The following is a 12,912-nucleotide window of genomic DNA, read 5'->3' on the forward strand; positions in this document are numbered from 1 at the left end:
ATAGGCTAACAATTTCATCCTCAACTCATGCACACAAAACACTCATGAAATAATTTACGAACTATATGCAAGTACGCAACAAACACAATGCAAAACAAACAACAAAACATTGAATGCACCCCCCCACACTTAAACGAAGCATTGCCCTCAATGCTCGAGAACTAAACTAAACAACTAACAACAAAAAAAAAAATGAATGCAATGCAAAGAAATGAAAAGATAAAAAGAAAACTCCCCAGGTTTATGGATTGGCGTCCGCCCCGTCCTCATCATGCTCTGGCGGTGGTTTAAATTTTGTTCTTTTGTCCACCTTCACCCATTTAAAACATTTTCCAGAAAATTTGTTCCCAAGCATTTGTTGCGTCAATTTCTTGGAGGTGCTAGCTCCTTGACCCCGTTTCTCTTTTCTCATGGGCATCCTTTTCGCGTTATCAGGAGGATATTTTGTCGCAGTTTTTGGTGCCTGCATATCAGAGACAAAAATTTTAGCAGTGGAAATTTCAGCAGGCGTTGCAAGTATATTAACAACACTTTCACAAACAGGATTTTTCAGGGCATCAAAAATATTAAATTTGGCAATTTTCCCATCGAATTCCATAGTGAGAGTACCGTTATCAACATCTATTACAGACTTAGAAGTTTTCAAGAATGGTCTTCCTAATAAAATAGGATTATTCAATTCATTGTTTTTCATGTCAAGAATATAAAAATCAGCCGGGAAGACCAATTCGCCAACTTGCACTAGGACATCTTCTAATAAACCCCTCGGGAAAATAGTAGATCGATCAGCCATTTGGATAACAATATCAGTTTCATTCAAAGACCCAAGATTTAAGGAAGCATAAACAAAGTATTGCATGACATTAATCGACGCTCCTAAATCTAGCATGGCTGTATCAAGCTGAACATCTCCTATTTTACATGGAATCGAGAACATACCTGGGTCCTTACATTTTGTAGGTACCTTTCTTTGAATAACGGCAGAGACCTGTTCTCCCAATTCAACTTTCTTACAACCCTTCAATTTTTGTTCTCTTTTCGCAGTACATAATTCTTTCAAAAATTTAGCATAGCGAGGTACTTGCTTAATAGCATCTAACAGTGGAATGTTTACCTCGCATCTACGAAAAGTTTCATAGAGCTCCTTAATCCCCTCATTTTTCCTAGAGTCCTTTAAAGCTAAGGGAAAAGGGGCTACAGGTTTATACTCAGAAAAAGGAGGGAACTTACCTCTCGGTGCTTCTTTAGGAATGGGCTCATTCTCCTCCACCTTAGCTTCTTTGTCCCCTTCAATCTCTGCCGGTTCTTTGACCAATCCATCTTGAATCTGCAGCTCCTTTCCACTCCTCAAAGTAATAGCACTCACGTTCTCCTTCGGATTCACCACTGTTTGTGAAGGCAAACGGCTGGAATTTTGTGCTTCCAACTTGCTAATTGCTGCAGCGAGCTGGCCCATTTGGGTATTTAAGTTTTGGATGCTCGTCCGGGTGTCCTGTTGAAAAGCCAAAGTATTAGTGGCAAGATTCTGAACTATGTTTTCAAGAGACTCACCTGGCGTAGGAATCTGAGGGCGCTGTGGTGGAGGGTACGACGGCCTATAAGATTGATTGTGCTGTGGTGCTTGAGGTCCAGGTGGATTCGCTTGTGGATTTCCGTATCTGAGGTTCGGATGATCCCTCCAACCTGGATTGTACATGTTGGAGTAAGGATCATACTTCTGTTGAGGTGGTCCTGGAAATCCTCCAACTGCATTGACTTGTTCTGCATATCCCTCTTGAAGAGTGGGACACATGTCAGTTGCATGTCCCACTTGAGTACAAATTCCACATACCTTAGCAATTTGTCCATTCCCTACAGCCATATGACGCACAAGAGACGTCAGTTCGCTCAATTGTTGTTCAAGGGAAGAAACATTTACCTCGTTACTTTTCCTGGGTGCAGGATCACTTCTGTTGGTGCCAAATCGCTGAGAATTGGCAGCCATATTCTCTATTAAATTTCTTGCTTGAACCGGAGTTTTGTCCACAAAAACTCCTCCACTAGCCGCATCCAGCATACTCCTGTCATGAGACAACAATCCTTCATAACAGTATTGAATTAGTAAATTTTCACTTATCTGGTGCTGCGGACAGCTGGCGCAAAGTTTCTTGAAGCGCTCCCAATACTCGTGCAGTGACTCTCCCATCTGCTGTTTGCACCCATAAATTTCTTTCTGGATGTTTGCTGCTCTAGAAGCTGGAAAGTACTTCTCTAAAAATATCCTCTTTATCTCAGTCCAGGTGGTGATGGATCCAGAAGGTAGGTAGTACAGCCAATCCTTAGCAGAACTCTTTAAAGAGAAAGGAAAGGCTCTGAGCTGAATCTGCTCCTCTGTCACTCCATGCGGTTTCATGCTTGAACACACCACGTGGAATTCCATCAGATGCTTGTGTGGATCCTCACCTGCAAGATCATTAAAAGCAGGCAGTAAGTGTATCAGTCCAGATTTCAATTCAAAATTAGCATTATTTTCTAGAGTGGGAAAAGTAATGCATAAGGGTTGTTGGTTAGGATCAGGAGTGCCCAATTGTCTCAAACTCAGATTGGCGTTAGCAGCCATCTCTTCTTCTGGGAATGCAACTCGAGCAGCTTCCTCTTGTTGTTTCCCACGAACTTCTCTCCTTCGCGTATGCAAGGTCCTTTCTATTTCCGAGTCGTAGAGAAAATCTTCTTCAGCAGAATCACTTGGAAGCATGAACAAACCCGAGAAGCATTGGGGAAAGAATAGAATAAAATAATAAAAATAAATAAAAGAAAAATAAGAACACAAAAAAAATTTAAACACCGTTCCCCGGCAACGGCGCCAAAATTTGGTAGCGCTTATCGCGTACGCCCAAATTACCCGACTCAATCAGATAAACAAATAATGCAGTAGCGTGAGTAGGGATCGTTCCCACTAGGAAAGGTAAATTTAAAAGTGTTCTTTAAAATAAAAGGGGATTTTGGTTTGAGATTAACCACTATCAATTCAAAACTAATTTATAATAAAATTCTATAACTATCATGCAAGATTAAAAATTAACTGAGGAAATCAATAAGAAATAAGACTTGGTATCGGTCGACTACACCCTTGATATTCATTCATTCAATCATCGATTCACTAAAATAAAAATTAATCTCATCAAATATTCGTCATTGAAAATTTAATTCCAGTCTCTTCTTAATTTTAGTTAACTAGACAACAGCAGTCTAAGTTAACCCTTACCCCATAAACTAACCCAATACCAGCGATCAGATTTAAATTCACGGTAGCATTCAAACTAGTAAAACTGACAAAACTAGACAACACAAACACCAGCGGTTGTATTTAGCCTAGTCAATTATTATCCCTACGAAATAATAAATTCAACAGCAGAAAATATTACACGCAGTTGCTTCGCAAATTAGAGGTTTCAAACAATTACGGATTTGAATTCTAATTTAGCTTTTGTTTGTATAATGAAATCCTAAGATGGCCAATCTAAAAATCTCATACACAAGCATATCAATCAATTCAGAATAATTCTTGATACTTGATAAAAATCAAACATTGAAAATCAAAATCTCATGAATAAGTAAAATCAAGGGTTTTGTCTTCCTCAACCAAGTACTAAAGTTTAGCCAACAATACTCATGAATTTTCTACAAAAATTCATGAGAGAAAATAAAAATAAGAAAAGAAAGATGAAAACCTAGCCGTCCACAGAGAGTTCTTCCCGTTCTAAGCGTGTAGAATCATCTGATAATCTCCCTATAACCGACTTAAAAATCAAATAAAAGTCTAGAGCCTTAATTAAAAGAGTTTCCAAAATTACAACTTTTTTCCGCAATAGACTCGCACGCTCGATACGAGAAAATGCTAGGATCGAGCGCGCAAAACTGGGCAACCTTCTGCCTCGAAAATTCCTTCAGTTCGCTCGATCCGGGACTTCCACCCGATCGAGCGCGCGACCTTGAGCATCCTACTGCCTTCAGACTTCCTTGGCCGCGCTCGATCCTACAACTTTCCCGGATCGAGCGCATCACTTGTTGATGAAAATTTTGACTTCTCCTATTTCCTTCGACGCATGGACGCGTTCCAATTTCTTTAACCAACAAAATATCAATTCCTACACAATAAACCAATAAAACATTAGGAAGCTAAATGCACAACATAAAATAAAACTAGACTAAAACATAAATAATGACACAAAATGCATGCAAAAAACTAATCAAAACGACACTAAAAATGCAAACAAAACACTACTATCAGCCTGGAACCTTCCGGGCTTATATAATGCCAATGGCTTATATATGCCTTGGGCTTAAGATGGGTGCCGGGGCCTGAAACCTCCCGGGCTTATATAATGCCAAGGGCTTATATATGCCTTGGGCTTAATATGGGTGCCGGGGCTTGGAACCTCCCGGACTTATATAATGTCAGGGGCTTATATATGCCTTGGGCTTTTAGGGTGCCGGGGCGTGGAACCTCCCGGGCTTATATAATGCCAAGGGCTTATATATGCCTTGGGCTTGAATGGATGCCGGGGCCGAGAACCTCCTGGGCTTATATAATGCCAAGGGCTTATATATGCATTGGGCTTGAATGGATGCCGGGGCCGAGAACCTCCCGGGCTTATATAATGCCAAGGGCTTATATATGCCTTGGGCTTGAATGGATGCCGGGGCCTGGAACCTCCCGGGCTTATATAATGCCAAGGGCTTATATATGCCTTGGGCTTGAATGAGTGCCGGGGCCTGGAACCTCCCGGGCTTATATATTCCTTGGGCTTGAATGAGTGTCGGGGCCTGGAACCTCCCGGGCTTATATAATGCCAAGGGCTTATATATGCTTGGGCTTGAATGGATGCCGGGGCCGAGAACCTCCCGGGCTTATATAATGCCAAGGGCTTATATATGCCTTGGGCTTGAATGGATGTCGGGGCCGAGAACCTCCCGGGCTTATATAATGCCAAGGGCTTATATATGCCTTGGGCTTGAATGAGTGCCGAGGCCTGGAACCTTCCGGGCTTATATAATGTCAAGGGCTTATATATGCCTTGGGCTTGAATGGATGCCGAGGCCTGGAACCTCCCGGGCTTATATAATGCCAAGGGCTTATATATGCCTTGGGCTTGAATGGATGTCGGGACCTGGAACCTCCCGGACTTATAAATAAAAATCTCAAGGCCTTACTGCTAGATTGCATGCCCGATAAATAAATCCTGGCGGGGCTTACTGCTAGATTGCATGCCCGATAAATAAATCCTGGCGGGGCTTACTGCTAGATTGCATGCCCGATAAATAAATCTGGCGGGGCTTACTGCGAGATTGCACGCTCGATAAATAAATCTGGCGGGGCTTACTGCTAGATTGCACGCCCGAGCTGTAGATTATGGCGGGGCTTACTGCTAGGTTGCATGCCCAATATCCGAAAATAGGGCCTTACTGCGAGATTGCATGCCCGAGCCCGGTATGCCTGCAAGAAAACATGAGACCCAAGAAGAAAGAATCTAAGATAATAGCATCTTTAATCTTGAATGCATAATGTAGGATGAGAAATCTTGCAAATACTCCCGAGTCCATGGAATTCGGCTTATAAATGAGAAATATAACAAATAAAATATCCACAGCTCGTGAGACTCATCACAATCACATCAATAAACTTTTGCAAAGTACTGCCTCTCCTTTCCATATTCGGACTAATTAAATTAGTGGACAAAGATGAGGCCATTATTAATTTATTCATGCATTCTTTATAAGAATCCATTATGGTTTTGTTACCGACAACAAATACCAATGTTTATGGTCTTTACTTGGCACAAATGAATGGTTGCCAATTAATGCACATATTAGTATGTCAATTTCTGATTGGGAAATTGAAAGTGCATATCATGATGACACACGGTGGCACACCAATTCACAAGGAATTCCACTAACATGAGCAAATCCAATCACATTGGTTTCTGATATGAAAAAATTAACAAGCTTTCATTCTTAGGCTAATTAAAGAAACCAATCGGCCACTAGATTTCGAAAGCTCGACCTTGCTAAATTTGCAAAAATACAGATCACATGCTTGATGTAGTATGTATTCCTCTACAAATCACATAATAGCCATAACACAATTAAGCAGTATAAAATCAATACTTATCTGTTGTAGCAACCAAGGATGAGCTGTTGAGAACAAAGATTATGACCTGAAAGTGATAACAACAAATAACAGATATCCACTTGTCGATGCTTGAAAACCGACCAAGATGTGATGGTCATCCATGGAATTTTGGTTTTGAGTTGAGCAGTCCATATAATCCATTTTAACAAACAGTTCATGTACATGCAAAAGTCGGTGAAAAAACGAGGAGTATTCAGCCGAGATCTCTGCCCGTGATATAACCCTTGAGGTGTAGCACCAAGCCCGCATATAAATTTTATTATGAGATGTCCTACATCCGATATTAATAAACTCCCAAGCATGTGAAGCATGTCACAATATGAGGCTATTTGGAGTCCAATATTTCGAGTTTGAGAAACTCAATTTCATGTATAGACAATAAAATAACATAAAAATCCTTGATAAAATTCGGACAAGCCATATTAAGCACCATAATCATTAACTACCCTCCATGAATATTCAAGCATGCTCGAAAAGGTGTTATAACAACTAACAAGAAGAGTTAGTGGAACTCCAATGACATGTGTACTCTGTACATTCAAATTCAATTTGCATGCATTTAATAATATCTTGTTTCAAATGTGAATATTTAAAGCCAATCGGCCACTAGCTTCAAAGAGCTTAATCTTGCTTATTAATATGCCAAACACACCGATCACATGCTTGATGTTCAAAATAAAATGAACACGAGTGGACCTTCGTGGCTATGTATTGACTTTCCTGAATTTTCCAGGTGTATTCACCTCGTGTTGGCTCGAGCTCTTTGCCAATGAGATCATGCTTCAGGTACAGTCCCTGCACTCTGAAGAAAATATTAAGCCAGAGATCACCATTATATTACTATATTCCTCGGGACAATGACGCACGCTGATTCCATGGATGCGCAATATAGCAGCCATGTAGAACCGTTGTTTACTGGGCAATTAAGGGAGCCCAAAGAAGCACTAGCTGCAATGTCCAGCTTATGTGGGTGCTGAGAGGCGTGAATATGCTGTGAAGAGACAACCAGCAACAGAGATTAAAGAAAATCCATATTAAGCAATACCTCAAACACGTAATATCATAAACAAGAGTGTCTTGACGCAAAGCAAGAGGGATGAACTCGCCCAATGTCACACATAATCAATACGGCATATGCATATAAACCAACATCAGAGTCCACCAATAAAAGAATCCTAGCAATAGCTCCAGTCAACCGATAGAATATATAGATAATTGAGAAATTTGTCAAATGCACACTGATCTTGGACAATATAAACGTAAGGATAGTAAATCAAAATTCGGTGCCCAGTGCGATCAATAACTGCTAATCTTGGATGAGATATTCTGTCGGCAAAGGTGAGCAAAGTGGTGGAGATGGTGTCTTGTACGAGCAGAATGGGCTCGGACTCAGCAAACTCAATCTTCTTCGCTCTATGATTTTTGTTCTCCTGTGCTTCTCGAGAAATTCTATTTTTATCGGGCCTAAGCCCACGGTAGAGATGATAGGTGGGATTAATTTTCGTTCCGCTCCAGCGAAAGATAAAGCAAAGAAAATTGATCAAAGTTACTGGTTAAAGAAGCCAAAGTCGAGATACCCAATCGAAGATCTCAAAGCTACATTCTTCTTTTTTTTTTTTTTTTTTTTTTGGGAATGGGGAGAGAAAGAGAGAAATTGAATCTACGTCTCAGACTCAATTTCCCACAAACGGCGCCAATGATGATGGTTTATCAAACCGGGGCCCGGGTTGTCAGGGTAATGAAGTGGGCCTGACGTGATGACGGGGCTAGTAGGTGTAAAATGTGGTTTGTCCCTCCTGGATCGGGATGATCTGCACACAATGGAAAAGAATGAAAGCACGTTAGTGGGGCGCCGGAAGGTTTTTCGGCGGGGCCACTCCGATGCTTAAGTCAGACTTGAAAATAGAGTGGGCTTTTAGAAAAAATGAGTATAGTGCTTTGGGATTTAGATGAACATACCTCTACAAATGCCTGTGGCCAGGTATTTATAGGCCTTGGAGTGAGAGAGTCACTCCGCATTTCCAGGGTAGTGGCCACGATCTGGATCGTGGGTGCAGGAGTTATCCACGTTTACCTGTGACGCACGATGGAGCCGGAAGGCTCGGGATTATGGTAGTCGTGGGGATCATGCCCTTGAGACATGGGCTTTGTCTAAGTCATGCAGATCTGGTCTCCCGGGATCCTGAAGCTCCTAGCCTGCTTTAATACAGCCCTAACACCCCTGGCCTTTCCTGGCCTTGCCACCCCTGGCTTACCAGGGTATCACTAATGTTATTATATAATTTTTTTCTTTTCGTCTATGCGTATTTGTAATATTCCAGTATAAATTTTGTAATAACATATTAATACTATTCAACAAAGAATAAATTATTGTAATCGATAAATAGTATGTTAAAAATTTTAGCAAAATAAAAATATATATAGTAAAATTATATTGAATTTTGACAAATTATCAAGAATTATTTAAAGTAATTAAATAGTAAAAAGTTCAAAATTCCAAAATAATAAATGCTTACAGTAAAAATATATAGCATTTTGACAGATTCTCATAAAATATTTAAAGTAAATAGACAAAAATTTAAAAATCCAAGATTTGTTTCAATTATTTATTATGATGATTTATTCAAAGATCTATGTTTTTAGTAATTCTATACTTATACTATTTGGTTCGATATTATAATATTAGTTTGTTTGATTCTAAAAAAATGGTTGTATCACTTCAAAGAAAAATATTGGGTATGTAAATTTATTATCGTATAACTTATAAATAAATGATTATTAATAATTCTTTACGAAATATACACTTTAATATAAATAAAATATCACGTATTTGAATGATTACTTTGACAACAAAATATTATATATGAATTGATACAAAAACAAAATATTAATAAAAACATAGTAAATTAGAATACTTTAATATATGTAAATTATTATGTATACTAAACTAATTTTTTGCGATGTAATTAACATCGTTATTATTCATTAAATATTATTTTGGTAAGGAGATTAATTTATGTTGAATTTTTTTATATTTTGTATTTTTGAATAAAAAATTATTTTGTCAAATAATTAATAAAATTTTATAATTAAAAAATATTATAAATTATATATCTTTCATTATACTTGATATGTTTAGTTATTAATTGGTGAAAGAGAAGAAAACAAAACGCTAATTAAATATGATAAATTTAGGATGAGAATTAAATTATTAATTAATATGAAATAATACTTAGTGAAATTATCTTTTTATATATAATAATATTTAAGAAAATTTTTATTTAAATAGATTAGATGATGATATAAACTATTAATTAATATAAAATATAAAAGACTAATTTAAATTAATAAATAATCATAATAATAATAAAAAGTGAGTGGATTAGTATTTTTGTTATTAATTCATTATTTTATCATGAAAAACATTTACTTATTTTTAAAAAATGACAACAACAACAATATTGAGTTTAGTGATATTTGTTAATATATCATTAATTTGTCATAAAAAACTTTTGTAGAAGGTGGTTTTTTTTATCATCATAGATATCATATTATTAATATATTGGATTTATTGATAATTATTTTTTAACTATTAGAAAAATGTTCGGTGTTTAGCGACTATTTTTACCCTACTTTTAAATTTGCGACGAATTAGCGATTAATTTTTAATTCGTCCTTATTTTCTTCGTCGTTAGTTGTTAACGACGAAATTTAAAAAACATCGGTATTAGCGAAGATCTTCATACACAATTGTGTCACTAATAGAGACGATCTTCATATAAAATTATGTCGCTAACTGCGATGCTAAGTGTCGCTAGTAACGACAAAATAAATTTTTTATTTCGTCGCTATTAGCGATGTTTTATAATAATTATTGTCGCTAATAATTATGTTTTATAATACTTGTCGTGAACGAATTTTGTTTCTAAATGTCGCTAATAGCGACAAACAAATTAACTTTTCATCGCTATTAGCGACACATTTTGTGCATCAACGTCGCTAAATGCCGAAAAATAATATTAAAAAATATGCTCTTCTTTTGTAATTCATTGTTTTTTTTAAATTTTATAGTCCTGTTGCATTTAGTAACTAGATATACAAAATGTTCGTTTACACATTAAATAATAAGGGATATTAGATACTAAAAGTTTAATTATTTTTCCACATCAGTTATTACAATTAACACACTACAAGTTTTTCCATTGCCATACACCAGGTAGTTTTCGTTGTCCTCGAAGATGGCCGGCCATACACCATCGTCATCCTCATGATTTCCATATGTGTTAAACATGTTAAAACACAACAAATATATTAAGCCATATTATATATATATATATAGTACATACCTACCAGTAGAAGGCGACAACGGAGGCGGCGGTGGTGGCAACAACCGTGGCAGCGACGAGAATTCAACTTAAAACACATTAATTTTTAATTTTCAAAATAAACAAATTTCATTTGCAATTTCATGTATATCTATATATATGATGACATCCCAAAAATTCCTTTGTCATTTTTGTGAATCTTCCGGCTGTTTTTGCCTGAAAATCATGAATAAATCGGTTAGGGGCGCTAGGATTTTTTCCGGCGTGACCCCTCCGATGCCTAAGTCAGGTAGAGAAACATGGGAGAAAAGATGAAAGAAACTGAGAGAAAACATCATGGGGAAGAAAGTTCCTCTTCCCACGTTCCCCTCTAATCAAGAAGAAAACAATATATATATAATAAAAACTTCCCTGTCCTTTAGATAGTTGAGAACGTGTGTTTATGAACGTGTGTCCATGTCAGCCCCCTGATGTCCATCCATAATTAAGAGGGCCAGGCCCATGATCTGATGGGATGCAGCCCATGATCCGATAATATTGTCAAGTCCAAGCTCGAGTGTAGATAGTGAATATTTGCGAGGCCCATATCCAATAATAATTACAAGACATCACTTACCACCAATAACCTGCTTGTTATCACAAATTCCAGTCTAAGTTCATATAAAAAAATAAATATATCCCGAGATATCACACGATATCTCGGGATATATCCCATGACATCACTACACCCCCCTTAAAAAGTCGGGCTAGAGTCACTACTCGCTGTCCCGATTTGTTCACTTCATCCATGAACTTAGACGGAAATGCGCCAATCACACTCCTGAAGTCGAATCGATCAGTCAGGTGAGAAGATTCCATGCATCCAAGGACGAGAGAATGACCATGGATTTGTGTTTGACGAGGGGTCGAATTAATGTAATAACTATTGAAGAACATAAAATCCTCGAGGTTGGATCGATATAGTCGTTGGTGAGTAAATGATAAAATAATCTCCCATGCCAAGTCAGTAGACTTGTAGTGCCGAATGCATCGGGCTTTGGTAGGTGCCGGGGCATGGAACCTCCCGGGCTTTGTAGGTGCCGGGGGCTTATGATGCCTTGGGCTTTAATATGTGCCGGGACGTGGAACCTCCCGGGCTTATATATGTCTTGGGCTTAAATGGGTGCCGGGGCATGGAACCTTCCGGGCTTATATAATGCCAAGGGCTTATATATGCCATGGGCTTAAATGGGTGCCGGGGCATGGAACCTCCCGGGCTTATATAATGTCAAGGGCTTATATATGTCTTGGGCTTAAATGGGTGCCGGGGCATGGAACCTTCCGGGCTTATATAATACCAAGGGCTTATATATGCCTTGGGCTTAAATGAGTTAAGAAATCCAACATATATCATAAGCAAACATCATCCTAGGTGATCGATGCATCTTATCCCTTGCGAAATCTTGCATTCTATGGTTAGATATATGAATGATACTCCTTTCAAATAATATTTGAATGAATTCATTTGATGCATAAAAACTTATCTTTCTGTGAATGCCAGAATTTGAGGCTGACAAGTGAAGCAAATAATCAAACATTTGGTGGGCATGAAATGAAGCCACGTTCAGAAGCAATATGGCATACAAAACCACACCAAAATCACTCCAAACAACTCCAAAACACTGCCCCAAATGATCACCAACTGCTTCCCGATCTTAGCAAATGCAGTAAAGCAGAAAATCACCCAAATGAAGCACTAAGACTTGCGCAGGCAGTGAACTATCCCAGCTCGAGTCGTAACAGTGTTCAAGCCTCAAACCCACATAAGAATCACTCCAAAACCCCCTCACAACCCATCAAGACCAGCGTTCAAGCAAAAGAACCCAACTCAGAGGCCTGCGCAGATCGCGAACAGGTCCCCTGCGCAAATTTAAATCACAGCAGCCACACGACCCCGTGGAAACTTAGCAACTCGAGAAGTCACTCCCCACTAGAAGTAGCAGATTTGAGTGCGTAGCAGCAGCTAAATCCAAGATAAAATCAGAAGAAATCGATCTAATATGCTTGAAAGAAGCAGCAAGAAGTCATGGAAGAAACCCGACATCTCAAAGTTACGCTTTTTCTTTTTAAGCGGAAGAAAAAGAGGAATTCTTTCCGCCCGGATGCTTTTTTAAGAGAGAGATTGAATCAACGCCTCAGACTCAATTTCCAACTCACGGTGCCAATGATGGCGCCAATGATGACATCCCAAAAATTCCTTTGTCATCTTTGTGAATCCTCCGGCTGTTCTTGCCTGAAAATCATGAATAAACCGGTTAGGGGCGCCAGGATTTCTCCCGGCGTGATCCCTCCGATGCCTAAGTCAGGCAGAGGACGGCGGCAGGAGGGGCAGGCGGCCGAAAGGAAGCAAAATTAAACACTACAAACTCATTTAAA

The 12,912-nt window shown here is 38.5% G+C and overlaps 1 protein-coding gene across 1 annotated transcript; it reads right to left on the reverse strand.

Annotated features, from left to right (window-relative positions):
* Positions 1-241: 241 nt before the first annotated feature.
* LOC140878340 (uncharacterized) lies at positions 242-1,861 on the reverse strand. The gene is made up of 3 exons (XM_073281942.1): positions 1,231-1,861; positions 1,115-1,179; positions 242-1,018 (listed from the first exon to the last, which is right to left on the reverse strand). The coding sequence occupies exons 1-3, from the start codon at positions 1,859-1,861 to the stop codon at positions 242-244; spliced, it is 1,473 nt and encodes a 490-aa protein (XP_073138043.1).
* Positions 1,862-12,912: the final 11,051 nt, after the last annotated feature.

This window comes from Henckelia pumila, chromosome 2, assembly GCF_033568475.1.
Source record: "Henckelia pumila isolate YLH828 chromosome 2, ASM3356847v2, whole genome shotgun sequence".
In the NCBI taxonomy this organism is placed as follows: Eukaryota; Viridiplantae; Streptophyta; class Magnoliopsida; order Lamiales; family Gesneriaceae; genus Henckelia; species Henckelia pumila.

Coding starts and splice junctions, on each gene's coding strand:
- LOC140878340 (XM_073281942.1), bottom strand. CDS start 1,861: ATGGCTGTAGGGAATGGACAAATTGCTAAGGTATGTGGAATTTGTACT. Junction 1,180..1,230: donor TCCTAAAGAAGCACCGAGAG/GTAAGTTCCCTC, acceptor CTTTTCCCTTAG/CTTTAAAGGACTCTAGGAAA. Junction 1,019..1,114: donor AAACTTTTCGTAGATGCGAG/GTAAACATTCCA, acceptor CAAAAATTGAAG/GGTTGTAAGAAAGTTGAATT.